General features: G+C 33.5%; 1 protein-coding gene across 1 annotated transcript; it reads right to left on the minus strand.

Annotated features, from left to right (window-relative positions):
- Positions 1-16279: 16279 nt before the first annotated feature.
- LOC139514877 (uncharacterized) lies at positions 16280-18617 on the minus strand. Its single transcript, XM_071304470.1, has 2 exons — positions 16983-18617; positions 16280-16394 (listed from the first exon to the last, which is right to left on the minus strand). The coding sequence occupies exons 1-2, from the start codon at positions 18606-18608 to the stop codon at positions 16383-16385; spliced, it is 1638 nt and encodes a 545-aa protein (XP_071160571.1). The 5' UTR covers positions 18609-18617; the 3' UTR covers positions 16280-16382.
- Positions 18618-20370: the final 1753 nt, after the last annotated feature.

Raw genomic sequence — 20370 nt, forward strand, 5'->3', positions numbered from 1 at the left:
CACTGACCTGATATCACTTTTCCTCATGAATATTTAAATAGAAATTGTGTTTAATTATTCATACGACCTCTTCAACCTGTTCTTGTTTTCAATGTAAACAACGATGCGTTTAACGACTCAAACTTGTTTCTTTTGCAATTTTCGGGAAAACATATTTCACTTTTTAATATTTTTTTGTTTGCAACCTATAAATCATTATGTTTTGTGTTTATTGTTGATATTTTAGTCTGCAACGAATTCGTTCACCATTGATTGCGGTAATGATGTACATTTCATCGTGTTTTATATTTCTCCGTCTGTGTGATATGAGGCCGTTTTAAAGGGGGATTTCCCCCAATATTTAAATTAAAAAAATAACATTAACACTATAAACAATAATTGAAATTAATGGTTTTTCTTTAGATTGCAGTATAAAGACAATAATAGTGCATTGACTTGACATATCAACGATATAAGGATTCGGCCCGAAACGGGGAAAATGCTCGGCACAGCCTCGCATTTCCCCGTTTCTAAGCCTCATCCTTATATCGTTGATATGTCAAGTCAATGCACTATTATTGTCTATTTTTAGCTCACTGACAGTCTAATATTCCTTCCTGGACGGACATATTAATCATAAACGAGTGGAGGTTGTACGCGTACTAATTACTATCAAGGATACGTTTTTACAACTTTTTTCCCCGAACTACAAACTGCATGACTGTGAAATTGTCTAATGCAAACTATAACTTATATATATTGGACACAAACTGAGGACACAAAGCTGTATAGTTTAGCTCATCGATCCAATGAACATTCGTACTTAGAACTTGAGAAAACATTAACCAGATCGGACAATCGATAAACATGCATTTCAAATAGTATTATCATGGTTGATGGTTTCAATTTACCAGACCAGGATTAGAAAACCAAATCCTAAAAACATAATACTTATCATGCAAACATACACCAAGTCGACCATGGTCATAGCCTACTACAAATGGTACAAGAACCAAGAAGACTAAATCAAACACGGCTTTAATCTCATAATTATGTCACCGGGGAAACTGGGTGACTTGTAGGGTGAATCAACACATAAAGAAAATGATACGGAAAAAGAACGTCTATATAAAGTTGCAAAAAAATACCAAATTAAAAAGCACTCATCTTCGCTAGCCAAGGGTTACGATCCACTCCAGAGAGCGGGAGTGGATCGTAACCATTGGCTAGCGAAGATGAAAAGCACTGGGATAAATTCAAGCAATATAGAAAAGCAGTAAAAACAGAACTTGAGTTATTGAGTTATCGCATAAGAGGTATATATATATTTGATATGTTAGAAGTTAGCCCATCAACATCAAAAGGTTCAACAAACACACAAGATCGATACAGAATAGAAAAAAAGTACTGGAAATATATAAAATTCAAAAAGAGAGAAAAAGTGGGAGTATCAACACTCAAAGTTAATGGGGTAACAATAGACAGCAACAAAGGAAAGGCAGAAGCACTTAATGCACAATTTCAATCAGTATAATATTCAGGATTGAACATGTTGAAGACTTTAATAGCTTCCCCAATATAAACGAAAATGGAACACCGGAAATACCAAAGCTACACATCAGTACAGAGGGATTAATCAAACTACTAAAGGGAGTGAACCCAAGCAAGGCAAATGGTCCAGACAACATATCATGTAGAATATTGAAAGAGTGTGCAGTCAATATCACCATATTTACAGCTAATCTTCACCAAATCATTAGAAGATCAAAGTGTACCACAGGACTGGCTAGTTGCAAATGCCATCGCACTATTCAAGAAAGGGCATAAGAGTCAACCAGATAACTACCGCCCAGTATCCTTAAGGTTTATGTACCCTTCTGTAGCCATTTTTGTACGAATTTTTCAAACCTCAATTGTATCAAAACTAAAGATATAATAAATAATAGAGATAGGCCATTTAGTACATGTTCCAAGGGGAAACTTGATGCAAAGCATTATTTTTTACTGTGTCATTGCATTTTATAGAAAAAGAGGACTTTGTGGCAAATAAATCAAGATTTATATAGAAAATCCACAGCCTTTAATACAGAGATTTTTCTAACATAAATTACTCACTTGATTTTCTATGGTGTGCTAGTGTTTATTTTTTACAAAAAGTTCTAAGTAACCTGTAAATTCCAAAACACCTCGTGCTGAGTCACTAAAGTCGAGCGCACCCTAAAAGGTGTACTTGATTTTGGCCATATTTATACTTGTCTTAACCAATAACTACATTTATAAACTTGTTTTAAGGAAATCAATGCTAGCACTGCATGCAATAATCCTATATCTATCAGTCAATCAAATTGCCAAATATGAGAGTACAAGGATAAAGGCTGTGGATTTTTTTATAAAAATCTTGATTTATTTGCCACAAAGTCCTCTTTTTCTATTAAATGCAATGGAACAGTAAAAAATAATGTTTTGCATCAAGTTTCCCCTTGGAATATGTACAAAATGGCCTATCTCTATTATTCATAATATCTGTAGTTTTGATAAAATTGAAGTTTGAAAAGTTCGTACAAAAATGGCTACAGAAGGGTACAACCCGTCAAATCCATGTAAAATAGTGGAACATAACGTATTCAAGCACATCATGAACCATCTTGACAAGCATAATATACTTGTGAGCTTCCAACATGGCTTCAGAAGCAAAAGATCGTCTGAGTCACAACTTGTCATAAGAGCAGAGGACATTACTAGAAATCTGGATAATAACAAACAGGTCGACATGCTTATATTAGACTTTAGTAAAGCATTTGACACAGTACCACACCAGCGGTTGTTGAAAAAACTTGCATCATACGGTATCGATGGAAACATACTTGCCTGGTTAGAAGCATGGTTGACACAAAGAGAACAACAAGTTACACTGGAAGGAGAAAGTACAAGTACTGCTAAAGTAACATCCGGCGTACCACAGGGAACAGTTTTAGTACCATTGCTGTTCCTCCGAAACATAAATGACATAGGTAACGACATAACATCAAAGATTCGCCTGTTCGCAGATGATAGCTTACTTTACCTAGCAATATCAACAAAAGACGATCGCAAACATCTACAAGAAGATTTTGACAAAATGGTAAAGTGGACCAAAACTTGGCAAATGATTTTCAATCCGTCAAAATGTTATGTCCTTACAATAACCAAAAAGAGACAAGCCATCAACTACAACTACAACATCAATGGACATATCCTAGAATCAGTATCACCAAACCCATACCTAGGAGCTGAACTTACCAACACAATGTCATGGGACAAACATGTTAATAAAGATGCCACTATAGTAAACAGGGCACTTGGCTGTATACGAAGAAATGTTGGATCCTGTCCAGAGGAAGTCAAGAAACAAGCCTATCTTGCCCTTGTCCGACCTCACCTTGAGTACGCTTGCAGCGCATGGGACCCTCACCTACAAAAACATATATACCAGATTGAGATGGTCCAGCGCCGTGCAGCACGCTTTATCAAAAGCAACTACTCAAGAGAGTCTGGCACAGTTACAACCCTTCTAGAAGAATTGAACCTGACACCTTTAGAAACCAGAAGAAAAATAGCACGCATAACACTCTTTCATAAACATAAAGCTTTCCATGAAAAAGTAGCTGTTCCAATTCCATCGCACATTTTAAAACCAAGAAGAACTTCGAGACTCCATCAACCGAACACTAAAAGATATGTACAAATCAAGCCAAACAAAGATATTTACAAGTACAGCTTTTTTTCCTCGAACCATCAGAGACTGGAATAAACTACCAGACGAGCTATTAGAGATTGAGAACAGTGAGAAATTCAAGACCAAACTCACCAAGCTCCTCTGCATAGGCGGATCCAGGGGGGGGGGCCGCCCCCCCCCCCTTTCGTGGGAAAAATTTGGTTGATTATATAGGGAATCATTGAAGCATGACTGGAGCGGGCCCCCTCTTAGGTCAGTCAGCGGGCCCCTCTTAGGAAAAGTTCTGGATCCGCCACTGCTCTGTAGTGGCCTACCAACACAATAACAAAAATAGATGTTTTTAACCGCACTTGTACATAAATTATGAGCTCAATATGGAACTATTTGTATTAAATGTTATTTACACAGTTTTAGTCATGTTGGAAGACGTCAAAGTAAAATTTTATACTTGAGTGATGAGTCGAAGTACCCTTTTCGAATGACGACTTAGCTCTGAATGGCCTCTTGTTAATGAAACTATGTGATGCACCTGATCACACAACCGACAAGTCATCCTTGATTCCCCGGTGACAGAATGGTGGACGACGACGGCGTGCTGAGACTTCTATGCTCAGCACACGATTCAGAGACCTCAACCAACCAAGCGAGTTCCCCAGACAAGTAGCGTAGACAATATTCTGTGATTTAGTACAGCTTTCGACCACAATGGAGACCATGGAACGTCCATTCAGGTTACAGTCCAGCATGTGGTAGATGCGGTATATTTCACAAATTCTATTAATGCAATTCAATCAATCAAAGACGCTCGAGTTTACGGAGTGACGAAATAGAAACATTGAAAAATGAAAAATCAGATGTTCATTCAGAACTACAATTTGATGAAAATTCTATTAAACAGCTGACAGAAGAACTTCAAAACCTCCGTCACGAACACTATATGTTGTCTTCAAGTCAAAACCAACAGCGACCCAACAGACAATATAACAACCGCAGAGAAGGCCGATGTAGATAGTGCTAAGTCGGAGGACGGACTTAATTTGGGAGGAGAGGCATATGTGACCAGGGAAAAGGCAGCTTCGTTTATTATTTTGGACTTTTATATGAAATTCTCAATTTTGATATTTTAGACTTTAATTCTCTGTTTTTTATAATTCATTTTATTTTATATTTTCGTTTCTATTAACATTTCGTATCCCGGACTTAAAATTAACATGCTTTGATATGCATTTAAATCTCAGTTTGGACATTGAGTGACATGTTATATATTATTATTATATACTCTGCTAGCTAATTAGTGACAATTTACCTTATTCATAATGTATGTTCTTATAATTGTCATAATCAGATAATCATTTAATATTTATTCTTCAAGTTCGAAAAATAGTTTAATCTTTGTCAGTGAACAATATTACTCAAATTAATTGTTATTTGTTATGTCTATACTTGTCAATTCAATTTCTATAAATACTTGCTTATGATTTTTATAAGCAAAATTTGGACTCAAGACTTTACACTGAACACAGTCCATCTGTAATAAAAGTATAAGTATTCCATGCTGAAGTATTGGTTTATTCATCGCTAGTTCCATAGTCTTAAGAGTTAGTTTTCACCAGAGTTTCAGTTCCAGAGTTCTCATTGCTATTCAGAGCAATTCGTTCATTGTGTGATCAGGTGCATCACACAGTTTCATTAACAAGATGCCATTCAGTCAGGCTCTTGTTACCCACCCTACAAGTCACCCAGTTTCCCCGGTGACAGAAGGTTGAGTAACAAGAGCCTGACTGAATGGCCTCTTGTTACTGAAACTGTGTGATGCACCTGATCAAACAACGAACGATTGCTCTGAATAGCAATGAGAACTCTGAGTACGGGTGAAACCTAACTTTTGAGACTCTAAAACTAGTGATGAATAAACCAATAATTCAGCATGGAATACTTATACTTTTATTACAGATGGTTCAGTGTAAAGTCCTGAGTCCAAATCTTGCTTATAAAATTTATAAACAAGTATTTATACACAATTGAAATGACAAGTATAGACATAACAAATAACAATTAATTTGAGTAATATTGTTCACTGACAAAGATTAAACTATTTTTAGAACTTGAAGAATAAATATTAAATGATTATCTGATTATGCAAATTAGAAGAACATACATTATGAATAAGGTAAATTGTCACTAATTAGCTAACAGAGTATAACATGTCACTCAATGTCCAAACTGAGAATTAAATGCATATCAAAGCATGTTGATTTTAAGTCCTGGATACGAAATGTTAATAGAAACGAACATATAAAATAAAATGAATTATAAAAAACAGAGAATTTAAGTCTAAAATATCAAAATTGAAAATTTCATATTAAAGTCCTAAAAAATAAACGAAGCTGCTTTTTCCCTGGTCACAATTACAAAGTACACAAATTGCTTCATCAGGTTGATACAATACGGTACCTAGTATATCTGACCATGACGTGGTATTTATAGAGTTCAAAAACCGTACCAAATTTACAACCCAAAATGGAACAAAAAGATATCATTTTACATAAATGCAAAGTTAGGCGAGTGTAATATTTGAAAAAGACGTCTAGTTAAGGACTTTAATGCACCCACCTAACACACGGCTAATTTCTTTTTTGAATGAAAGATTTTTGCCCGGTCGTCACAAAATCGTACGGTGCAGTTTTTGTAAAATTGACGTTTATTTCAGAAATTAGTTGAAAATTATAAAATTACGACATGTTTTTCAAGCAAAGAAAATTAGTCGTATCTCATCTTTTAAACAGAATAATTGAGTGAATTAGATTCTTAAAATAATGAAAAACAATATTTTCAACTGTAAGTCCGCATGCTTTTGCATTCCTTCTAAATATTTGACATTTTGTACGAAAATTTCATAATCCTGACCTTTTTCGGATCTACAATTATTTTTTTATTAAATGCTTTTGTACTCTATCCGTTTTAGAACACACCAAATTACTCATCAGTTATCGTTTTTTTATTCAAGATCAAGACTTTATCTCAACATTTCATAAAATCAAGAATTTCTGTAATTTTATGTTGTTGGGTAAAATCACTATAGTTTCCGGAATCCCATTTCTATTTCGTTATCGTTTTTTACTGAAAATATTAGTCGATTTCCGTGTACTTAATAGTGATATTAGAGTACGATAAATCATATTTAAACGGTTCTATTTCTATCTTTAACTTCAGTGTAGCTTAAACAGATATAAAATCGTCTGAAATTCAGATCAAATCAAAGTAAAACATAGTTTTTGAGTTCTGCAGAATTCACCCCTTTCTAAATAAGGAATCGTATCGGAAAATTGTAGAAAATTTTCCGAGTCGTGTCAATTTTTCACAGTCCAGTTCACAATGAAACCATTCCTATGCTAAAAAGCAAAAACTATCCATTGATTGACACAGATATGTCATGTATTTACTACATAGAAACTATGTAGTTAAACACTTAAATGAAGATACGGTTGTATTGACGCAGTGGGAAAACGAAAAGATAAAGTTTACAGAAGACTGGTCGATGAATATGAAAAAAATGAAAACATCCCATTTGAAAATACAAAATATCATAAGAGTTGCTATAAATATTTCAAAAGTAAGCACAACCTATCATCTTCTGTTTTGTCTGTACAAAGACTTTGTACTGCAATTACCAATTCTACCGACCAGTCTCTTTTCATATATCAACAAAGGCAGTATATCTACAACTCATTCTGATTTGTCTGTTTGTATATTTTGCAAATGTATAAAGCCTATAAGCAAGTTACACAACTTCATAAGGTATCCTCTGAGGAGCAAACTCAAGCTGTATTGAGTGTTACTACATACAATGTATACAATGTATCTCCTACAATAATCTGATTTACAAGATAACTCATGATAATTTTACTATGAAATCTTTATAGTTTACTATCGAGCTTGCATCGCTAAATATTTGCTATACAAAATTTGAAATCAGAAAGTAAAGAGCTATTTAATTCTGAACATAAAACAGCTTTTACTAACATTTTGACGATTAAAGATGACGTGCCTGTACACAAGGAAGTATTCTGCTTAACAACTTTAATTATTTGATCAGTTAACCGGGCTTAATTTCTACCCGAGGATCGCCGCCGAGAAAACTACACAACATATTATCAGCTTCAACAAAAACTAAAAATATATGGTCAATTTTTAGTTACATGTAGTACAGCATCAACAAGGCCAAGGTACATCCATTATTGTATACAGTAGCTCTATAATTTTGTCTTATGCCGTAATGACGGAAAATTACTCGTTTAAAATGACTGTGATATAAAGTCTGTAAAATTTAAAGATCTGAGCAATGACTGCAAAAATGGTTGCAAGCACTTTATGCAGCTACTAGTATTTTACGGAAGCAGATAACGGGTAAAGTTGTAATCCAATCAGATGAATATCCATTATCTAAAAACATTTCACTTAATTATTCAATTGAATTATGCCTCCTGCTTTAAAAACATTTCTGTATTGTCTTTTGGATGTTGGCGCATCTGCGGCAGTTATTAAAGCGTACGATATTCCTATTGACAAAGTTCTTAGATGTATGGCTTAAGTAGAATGTATATTATCTATAAATTTTTATGCCCAATCTACGATAGTAGAGGTGCATTATGTTTTCTTGTCTGTGCCTCATTCTGTTCGTTCGTTCGTCTGTCCGTCCGTTGGTTAAAGTTTTTGGTCAAGGTAGTTTTTGATGAAGTTGAAGTCCAATCAACTTGAAACTTAGTACACATGTTCCTTATGATATGATCTTTCTAATTTTAATGCCAAATTAAAGTTTTGACCCCAATTTCACGGTCTACTGAACATGGAAAATGATAGTGCGAGTGGGGCAACCATGTACTATGGACACATTCTTGTTTTTTACTCTTTTTCATTTAGGTTTATTATTACAAATGCACCGTATTTATGGACACCCCTTTGGTAACTATTAACAAGTTTGACTACTCAGGAGATTAGAAAAATTGAAAATTGGGCACACATTCTACATGGCATTATTTTTCTTCTTGGGGTCAAAATTTTATCCAAGACAATGTCGACCTAACTACAGAAACAATAGAAGTTCTCCGTATGGCTTTGGTTGGCTAAAAGGCAACATCGGTCCGGTATGATGTCATCCAACTTTCTACAATATTTGATCTGTTCACGCATTGGTATAGGTATAGGGGGAGGGTTGAGATTTCCAAAAACATGTTTAACCCCGTCGCAATTTTGCGCCTGTCCCAAATCAGGAGCCTATGGCCTTCCTTAGTTTTGTATGATTTTTTATTTTATTTCTTGAGTATATTTTGAAGCTTAGTATGATGACGTCCATTATCATTTCAAACTAGTATATTTCTGTTTAGGGGTCAGCTGAAGAACGCCTCCGGGTTTGGGAGTTTCTTGCTGCATTGATGACCCATATGATTGGTGGTCTTCAGTCGTGGCCTGCTTTTTAAACGGGTTGATGTCTCTTTGACAAACCCCTCATGTCCATTCCCAATTTTTTATTCAATCTGTATATAGTAGATCGTGTGTCCGCTTTGAGGAAAACCTCTGCTGTACTGATATAGCCCATGCCAAGGAAGTTGTTTTTGTGTGGATATGTTAACCGATGTAAGAATGATGAAATTACAAGTTAAAATGAACCTTTAATATTCCAATATCGCAATATTCCGAAACCTAAATGGTCCAACATCCCATTGGTCCGACGTTTCGATCATTTAGGTTATAAGCTAACGGGATATTAACATAAGAAAGCCAAATAAAAGGTTCAATATTAGGATAACATTGTCCTCCGTTTGAAGTGGTAAAACAAGATATAAAAAAGTAATACTTAGTGCCAAAGTAGCCGAATGTCATCACAAGCGTAATTTAAAAAAAAAGACAAACTACTTTGTCAAGTGTTGTTTGATTAATTAGATATCTCAAGATACACGGCGGCCGACTAAAGTAAAATCAAACACAGTTTGACGTACAATGAGCGATCATATTTTCCTTGTGATTTTTTATATTAAAATTGTCACAATTTTGTTGATAAAAAATATACTAATAGCACTATACTCATTTTACTTATGTTAGTTACAATGTAGTACTCTTATCATATCTGATTTTTTTTATGTAAATGAAATTGCGGTATGATTCTGCAAACTTAACATTTAAAAAAATCGCCCTATGGTTTTCTGATCTTGAAGCGGTTGGCAGGCTTTCAAACTAACAGGAGACCATAGGTTTCCTCAATTTTAATGTACAGCTCATCATGGAACTTTCTTAAACAATTAAAAATACGTCATATGTTATATTTCCCCTTTGCTTCAAATATTTTATTTCGGATTATTTATATCAAATTTGCATATATATGTTTGTAAATACGTGCAATCAAATTAATGATATGGAGGTATTATAAGATTTAGATAATGCAAGGGCGACTACAGATAAATTTGTGTGACTTATGGTTAAGTATCCGAGAGATAACGTTTCGTAACATGCGTTACCGTTAAAATCAACCAAATTAATTAATACTATGATAGAAATATATTTTTTTCCAACAGTAATACAGCATTTCTGTATAATTGCTTCGTTTTTGCATTTGTTTTGACTCGATTTTTCTACTAGAAGTATCCGTGAATTGAAATTGCACCCATGACCTTTGACCTCGATTTAAAAAAAAATGCACCATAATTTCTTTTGACGACCGGGATATTTAGAAAGTACACATTCTTAGCTTTCCAATGATATATAATTTAGCCGTGTGTTAGGTAGGTGCATTAAAAATGTAAATTTGGCTCTCATATCACTCGCCTAAGTGGCCAAGTTAACCATCAAAGAGATCTAAAATCAACAAATGAAAAATATAACCCAGATGAACCATCAAGTTAATTAGGAAATGACAAACTCGAAAATACTGAAAATACTGTAGATGGCATCATACCCCAGGGAAAATGTCCTGGATTACTGCAGATATCAAAAACCTCTTTTGACTAATTAGTTTTATATTTTGATGTGTCTAAAGTTTGCTCATAAGTCAGCCTTTAGACGTACATGTTTTCAAACCAGACAGAACAGAAAACTTTAAGTTAGCATTTAGACTCAAATAAGCTCACTAGAGTAGAGATTTTGTTTTACCATATATCAACAGTTTTGTTCTATTGTTTCTTTTTAATATTATCAACACAACAGGTGCTTCTTTTTAAAAAGAACTGCCTTACTTTCTGGATCGCATAACAGCATCTCCTGTTTATATCGAACTTCATGTTCCAATATTTCGTTTAATGAGGTATATGTGGACTGATGTATATATATTTGTTGTTGTTTTTCTTTCAATATGGTCTCTTTGTTTCACTTTTGTTTTGTACTACCCCTTTAGATACTTCTGACTTTTACTGAAAAATTATGAAAAATTGTATTTTTTGCACAAAATCAGTGGCGAGTCAATTCAAATGAAAAGAGTTACTGAGTTTTTATTAACCATTATTAACAACTGTACATCTGTTATGTGGGGTTCGTGTTGTTTATTCTTTAGTTTTCTATGTTGTGTCGTGTGTACTATTGTTTTTCTGTTTGTCTTTTTTATTTTTGGCCATGGCGTTGTCAGTTTGTTTTAGATTTATGAGTTTGACTGTCCCTTTGGTATCTTTCGTCCCTCTTTTATGCAATATCAAAACTGTTTATGGCACTTAAAGCTGTGTTATTATGTTATCTTCTGTACCACCAAGATAATGTGTTACTCAGAGCTTTATCTTCTCTTCCCAGTTAGGTACAAGTAAAGATATGGTAAGAAAACTTGATTAGTACGATCGCATCTCTTAACGTCAGTTACCTATCGTACGCTTGAATGTTTGAAATAAGAATTTTTATAATGTTTATAAAATATATTGATTTCACTGGGTACGATCTGTGCTGTCATGAAAATCATTGATACAGTCATTTTGTGTAAATTCAATGTTAAAAAATAATGGGCATTGAAAACCCTTCAGATTTCCTACATACATCCATAATCAACTTGAGCCGTTTTTTAGCAACTTTCATAAACTTTAATTTTCAAATGTTATTCAATGTTATTGATATTGATATTAGTTTCCAGTTGTTTAGAATCAAGCTCTACTGATGAGACTTGTATTGACGAGACGTGTATCTAGTGTACTAAAAAGTAAAATCAACAAAAATATTGAACTCCGAATTCAAAACGGATTGTCCCTAATCAAATGTCAAAATCAAAAGCTAAAACAAATCAAACGAATGGACAATACAATTATAACCTGGTGTATATCATTAGTGTTTTCAGTAAACATTATTTGAGCAAAGACATGAAAATTAATATCAAAATGTTTCAACAAATTCTTTTAAAAATTTAAGTCACTAGATTCTTTACGGGACAATGTAGCAAAGTAATCGATACAAAAAGTGATAAAAGACCAAACAAGACAGAAGCAAAAACGAAACTAGTCTAGGATTTCCAATCAACCCCATTTACCGGTTTCCGTTTGAATTTTTCTCAGAGTTCGGAATTTTTGTTACTTTTTTTGTTTTACTTTTCTCTAGAAGTGTCACACAAACTCAAAATTGCCGCAATTTCAATATTAGTTCCTTTTTAAAATTATTCATCTCGTTTCGATTAAATTTTCTATCAAAAAGGGTATATTTTAAAGTAACCTGTGATTCAAGATTATGACCGATGACGAATTTGGATAGCTATATAAGTCATATGATTACAAGGAGATGTAGGGGATGGTATGTCAAGCAAACATAATTGAAACACTTGCCCAACAAGAAGATTAAAGCAAAATCATATCTGAATAAAGATAACTGGCGTTAGGGACACATACAAAAACAAAATAGTTGAACAACGTGTCTGTTATAAGTCTTGAGTCTATGTTTTTTTATTGTCATTTGTTAATGTTTCAATGATTATGTGTTGATAGCAATAATTGGTTATTTGTTGTAAATCATAAAGTTCAATGCTTGAGACGTTTGTATATTGTTTCTGATTGATTGTGAAGTATATACCGAGACCACTGATGTCCAGTTCGCTTGAAGACAAAGCATATCCGTAATAGATATCAGAAAAAGAAAAAAAAACTCAAAATATCAAGTTACCGAACTCTAAAGAAAATTTCTAACGGAAAGTCTTTTATCAAATGGCCAAATCAAAAGCTCAAACACATCAAACGAATGGTAAACAACTGTCATATTCCTAGCTTAAGCTCTCATTTGTACGAAAGTCATAGTGAATTCCATTATTTTGACAACAATGTGTTAACAAAACAAACAAACATACTGGTAGAAAAAAATAGGGATAAGATACATCAGATACAACAAACTTGAGGCAATGACTGCCTTAAACCTAAAGTCAAAGAAAGACAACCCATGACCAAAATAAATTTTGCATTGAATTTCCATTCTGTTTAATACATATAAATATATATTACGAATTATATTACAAAAAAAAAATGAAAAAAAATAAGTGTACAAATAATTCATATTGAAATAATAAAAGTAAACATCTGATATACATTTAACGAAGATGACATTTCTAATGCATAAATATCGCGCTTTTCTGTATCTCCCTTCATTAGAAACGCCCAAACATAACCACGAGGATGCCAAGGATGGTCATGATGGTTAAATAACTAAAAGTGTGATGAGTAACAGTGGCGGATCCAGAAATTTTTATCAGTGGGGGGTCCACTGACTGACCTAAGAGGAGTCCCGCTCCAGTCACGCTTCAGTGATTCCCTATATAAGCAACCAATTTTTTCCCAAAAGGGGGGGGGGGGGGGGGGTGGGACCTGCCCTCCCCCTAAATCCACCTCTGAGTCATACGACCAAAAGGAGCATAAAATGTAAAGCAAATTCCTCAAATATGCCTAAAGAAATTGTAACCTTAGTTTCTCTACAATTTCTATATTTATAAACGGAGAATTTGAGATAAATCACTAATGCCAAATCAATGACTACAGTACTGTGCTGTGTATATACCCTCTGGTACTAAAAGTCCACCAGAAGCAGTATCGACCCAGTGTTAGTAAACGAAAAATAACACTTCGTAAATATTGTGCGTCGAAAGCACTTTTTTCAGATCTACCTCTACTAGTTACTTAAATCCGCCAAAAAATAACGAAAGCAACAAACATCAAGCTAGAGCAATAATCATTGAAATCATTTTTTTGTTGCTGACTAAATCCGCCTTTGTTTAATCAAATGATCCGCAATTAGATAGTCAGCGTAATGAAAATGGTTGCATTCGAAGCGCTTACCTAGAGTTTAATCATTCGGAACGCTAGATCCCCTTTCAAAAACATTTGAAAGCCAAGCATATATCAAAGCTTTAACACTTTAGGGGCTATTTGATTGGAAGAATAGCTAATTCCACCTAGAGTCAAATTTGTCTAAAGGAGTGAACAGTAGTTTCTTTGTGAAATTCAACTTTATGTAACTGTATTGTCCGGCAAAGGATATTTAGTAAATATGAAGGATAATTTTTATGATAAATATTACGTTTTTTTCATAGTTTTTGAAGTCTATATAAGATAAACATGCTGAATAAAAATGTTCCCTGTCACTCTTTATCTTGGGAATAAAAGTGTCTCAACTATAGACTGCTTTACTTCAGATCCACATTTTACATCCTTATAGTGGTCACATGATATGAGTTTTGCTGCAACAGACCGATGATAGGCAAACTCTAGGAGCTATATGATAAGAAATAATCCTAGTATATGTATTAAAGTTTTCGAGTTAACGGTCTCATTTGTGTTTACAAAGCGTTATAAGTAACAACCCCCGCTACAATTATCAATTCAGAATAACTATTGAGTATAGAAGACAAATAATCCTACCAATTATGAGAGCTAGTTGGCAAGTGGTCGCGGGATATTTGTGTGTTACAGACTGACGGGTGAACATAGAGTATTACCATGTCTCGTTGTGAAGTACGATACGGTGGACAACTAACTCACATTCCTCATAAGAGGGTTCCAATCAAACGTCTTCATGATCATAATCGTGTATTGTTCTTGATTATGGACAACACACATTTTCAACAAAAATCTCCTTTTCCTAGTGAGATGTACACTTATATTACTTGATATGTTTTATACAATAAAAGTAGAAAACACAGGATTAGATAATTACGTAAGATTTCTAAATAAATACAATCAACTGAGCTGAAAATATTGTCTATATTACAAATTAATTAATTGATAATACATAGTTTATTGTCTTATACTGAACAAATACTTTCATAAGAAAATTAATGATTACCACGAGTCTAACAACAATATTATTATAATACCTAATAATAACAGTTAAATATCAAGTTTTCTTTATCTTCCGTGTCCTAATGAATTGAACAAACATGTGTAATAATTAAATTTATTGCGGGAAACTATGATAACTGTAAGAAGTGAATGTTTTATAACAGGAAATTAACATATCATGTGGTATTTCATGAATAATTAATATGATTGATGAGTTTTTAAAGAATTAATTACTCTAATGCCAATCTTGTTGATTTTGACATAGACCGGTGATATTTCTGACAGTCACCATCATGATTGTAGTGCAAATAATTTAAACAGTTACGAAATTTACTAAGTTTTTCTTAAACCCGTGTTCTGTTCGACGGAACAAATATAAATAAATCTGTATTTTTTATAAGAACATCTTAATTTCATACACGATAGTGCATGTACTACGTCTTTGAATAAATAGATGAAACTCAAACAGCAAGACGACAATGTTGAAGTATATAACACTCGTCTGTGTGTTAACGTTATTTGTTTTTGGTACTTTTCACAAAAGCATTACGTGGTTTTTTCTTCTTCATTACAATAACAACCCTTAAAGTTTTCGCACGCATATATACAAACGTATGAAAAAATGATAATCACTTTTTTTCACTCTCAGGATTAAAATATAAAAATTGTTAATTTCTACTGGAATTCAAATATTTAGAAACTATATCACATACTTGAAACATTTTACAACAATTTGTTTTATAATTTAATAAAATCATGAAATAATTCAACATGCACTACATGCTGCTACTCATACAAAAATGCAAATTTGTTTTTGTTCATTTTTGTATCAAAGGACATCTCTTAACCTAAACACATTTATTTGTATCAGAAAGACAATTATAAACCTTCACTTCTATCAAAATTAATTTTGATTATGGTATTTACAGGTCGTTTATAATTAAGTCATATACATGAAAAGAAATGTATCATGATATTGTTTTAACTCTAAAGTTGTTTTACTGTGAATTGTAAAGATAGTGGGATCTAAAGAAAAATGGCTATGATGAAATACATTCAGGGGTTATTGAACTTTATACTGCCTCATTAAAATAACAAGACAACGCAATCCATTAGACGACAAATGTTAAGGGTAATGCCTTCTAACACCAGAACGAAAGCCTTTGCAATTTACTTGTCAGTATCGACCAAAGTCTACTAGGTGAAGACAATAATACACTCAAAGTAATTTTATACAATATAAAAAAGAATGAAAACATAATCATAACATATTTTCATATTAAAATTAAAACTCAAAATCCAGCTGAGCGACGTGAACACATTTCCAACAGAGTATCAATCTTGAACATTTCCATTTACAAGTCAAAGACCATTTACGTCTTCACCAAAGAGTGTTGATGTGGATGGTCATACTAATATCCTCCCTAAAATATAGTAAGTTCTTTTAAAACATTTTGATCAATGAATAATAAACAATATGCTTTATATGAACATGGAACTGAAAAAAAATGTTACATTACATTACATTAAGAAATCGCGACACGTACATACAGGTCATAAATTGATTTGTTGAATGAAATCAATATTTGGGAAAATTGCTGTTTCATTAAAAAGTTTCAACATACGGCAAACATAAGAAATACCTCAGACGTTCTCGGGTATTATTAACCACTCGAGAGTCAAATGATACTAAAGTGACAATCATATTCATAAGTAGATGACAAACTAATAACGCACTAACAAAATATGAAACTGACGAGAAGACAAACAGCAATCTACAAAACATTTCTTGAAACACAAAAAACTAAATACTGAGCAATACGCAACCCATGAATTATTCATTCCACGTGTGATATAGGCATTCGTGTTATATTAAAGTGATATTTTATTTCAAATTCACGTGAATGAAAATCTGTCCCTTAGTATCATTTATTGGAACTTAGAGGAAATGAGCTTTTTATTTCTTTATATTTGATTTATCTATCCAATTTTCTATTTCTGTAAGTGTTTACCTTCTTATTAATCTTTTTGTACGACCTTCGTTTACTGTAAGATGACTTTGCACGGTATTTCCTCGGTTCACTGTATGTCTTCCTTTTTTGATAATTCGATTTTCCATAATTAACTGTATTGATATACTTTGTCGGTTTATTGTAGCCCTTTTCATTAAACACTTTATGCTTTCCATATTTTACTTGAGGCTTATTGTACATATTGTGTTTGCTTCTATACATTGGTTTGTTGTATGATATTGGGCGTTCATATGTTTTACGATACGAAACATCTGTTTGCTTTGGTTTACTATATGGTCTTGTATTGTAAGTCGGTTTGTTGTATTTACTTTTTGGTTTATATCCATTACTTAGTTGACTTTCCATAATTCGAGTCGTTGTGTGCGGATAGAGTGGATCTGTGATTATTTCAGGTGAAACTCCAGGCACAAATCCTGGATCTAGAACTGGATTAGTTGCTCTGGGGTCTGTTAACTGATCTACGACATCTATAAACGAGCCACTGACTGGAATAGTTCCACAATTTGGACCTAGGCATCCGATGAGATTTGGATCGAAACCATTTCCTTGACTCTTTTCTAATAGCTGATTTATTGGAATGAACAATACTGCATTTTGAACCCCTTTCTCTGGAAATGGTGATTGCAAAATAGCATCAATATTTCCAGGATTGAATGGTTCAATATTTCTTGGACCACCATTGCCAGGTATAAAGTCGAGCGTTTGACCGTTGGAACCAGGATATCCTCTATTATTTATTATGCCTTGACCTGCATTTACCGTAGGTTGCTCATAAACCGGTTCGCCAACATGTATTCTGTCTGTAGTTCTACCATTTCCAATTAGATTTACACTCCTACCTTGAATCGGGGTATTGCCATTACTTACTGCTATATCTATCCCTTGTCCCAGTCCAATATCGGTAGCAAATTGATCCCATGGTGACACAGGGCGTTGTCCACTGACTGGTTCCGTTGCCATACTAGGTGGTAAATAATTTGGTACATTTGTTGCAGTTGACATGGTGAAGGGATCATAAATGTTGGGAGCTACATTAACGTAATGATCAACTGGTCCAGTATATTGACGATGTATATCATATAAGACGCCATTGTTGTAGGGGACTTGTTCATATGGAATATTTGGCTCAACTGAACTTCCGCCCAAACCAGACCCGATGCCCGCCGATTTTCCACCAGGCTGTGCCGATTGCCGCTGCATTCCACCTATATTCAATCTGCCATCACCAACACCTACAGAGTTGATTACGTCCCATGGATACTCTGATCCCGCTTGTGGAGAACCTGTACCCATACCAGAGGTTTGTTGTTGCCATAAATATTCAACATTGTTATTAGCATTTCTTCCGGCTAAATGATTGTTTATTTGGTTGCCACTACCAATCCTGGTTGGCAAAACTTCAGTAGCCATTTCACCACCAGTGACCATTCCATTTGGACCAACACCTCTTGTTCGAGATCCACCATTTGAAGGTAAAGCTATCTGTTGGTTAGGCTGATATGGCTCATATTGTGGTAAACCTCCGATAGAACCAAGATATTTTGGATACTTCTGCGCTTCGACATTCACGCTCCATATGGTTAATACTAATAAAAACCGTGACATTTGATTTGTATATAATGCGCTGAAATAATAAAATAAATTGATAACGATACACTTTACCAGATGTTTAGCAATAACGAATTAATCGCACCATTTTCCAAAGAGAGGTAGGCAAAATATATCAAAGCAAAATTCAAAATGCAAGTCGGAAACAAACTGACAACGCCATGGTAAAAACGAAAAGCGATTAAAAAAAATGTTGAACTAATTTCAATATGTTAATAATATGTTAATGGCCGTCGTAAATAACGGAAACATTTGTCTTCTACAGAAAATTTGATGAAAATATTGTGAACACTGAAATTAGAAAAAAGGTTTCCAAACGATTCCTTTTCATTTCTGAGGGTGACTCTTTGGTTGAAGGTTGCAAGTTGTCTCAAATGCTATTATACTACTCTAATTATTTTTTTTAAATAAAATTGAGAATGGAAATGGGGAATGTGTCAAAGCGACAACAACCCGACCATAGAGCAGACAACAGCCGAAGGCCACCAATGGGTCTTCAATGTAGCGAGAAACTCCCGCACCCGGTGGCATCCTTCAGCTGACCCCTAAACAAATATGCATACTAGTTCAGTGATAATAGACGTCATACTAAACTCCGAATTATACACAAGAAACTGAAATTAAATTTTAAATAAACATATTTTAACTCGTGCGTTGATTCCTTGAAGAGACAAACATTTTACATGCATATATCTAGTATAAAAACCGAATTTAAAACTTCTTGAACTGAAGTTGAGTTTGTGTCTTTCTTTCATAGTCTACATAGCATACAATTTTTTTTAAATTATGTGAAAATGTTTTCTGACTTCCTTATACGGATAATTGGTTAAAATTTTTAAAAATTATTTATGATAGAATCATAACGAAAATGCGAAATACAGATGATTTTTTAATGTCTTACCGTAAATGTTGCATTCATTAAACAACACCAACTTTATTCACTCTTTTCGCTTATATAGGTTTTTCCGTACGATAATAATAACAATCAATCACATCGATGTTTATGTGGGGATTTTCTTAAAATATGCAAATATATTGACTTCAAACATTGAAAATGTTTACTTTAATTTAATATAAAACAAATCATATCTAAATTAAAGTTTCAAATAAGTATGATTTGCATAAAAATGTACACCTACCTTTTCCTGTAGTATGCTTTTTTGTTGTTTTTCTCACAGTTTTCTATTATAAAATTGATATATGTTAACCATTTATGTTAAAATGGATGCATGTGAATCACTTTCCGAGCTTAAGGAAATAACATTAGTTAAAAATTAAAATTTATTGTCAATACTTTACCACTCTTAGTGGGATTTCAATCTAAATCATATATTTTTCCCTTTTTTCTCTTCTTTTATGTGTACTTTATCAATAAATTGTCACGTGTTTCAACTGTGTTGTATAATATCGTATCGAGATACCAAGGAACATATATGTTCTCTTTTTATAACATAGACGGTACCAATTTAATTGCACCAGATGCGCATTTCAGGGATGCTCGAAGACAACATTTTTGATTTTCCAATACCAACATTATAAAACTGATTAAACCAAAAGGATAAAAAATAAAGGCAACCCCGTACAAGGAAACAAAGTTATGCTGGAGCGAAATTCATTCCTTTAAATGAATTTGAAATTTTATAACAGCAAGTTTAAATAGAAAAATATTCATTCTCATGCCAGCACCGAAGAACCACGTTGCGTTGCCGGTGATATCATTTTTATATTACCAGTTGTCATTTTACTAAGCATAAAAAAA

This window comes from Mytilus edulis, chromosome 3 (genome assembly GCF_963676685.1).
Source record: "Mytilus edulis chromosome 3, xbMytEdul2.2, whole genome shotgun sequence".
Classification (NCBI taxonomy): Eukaryota; Metazoa; Mollusca; class Bivalvia; order Mytilida; family Mytilidae; genus Mytilus; species Mytilus edulis.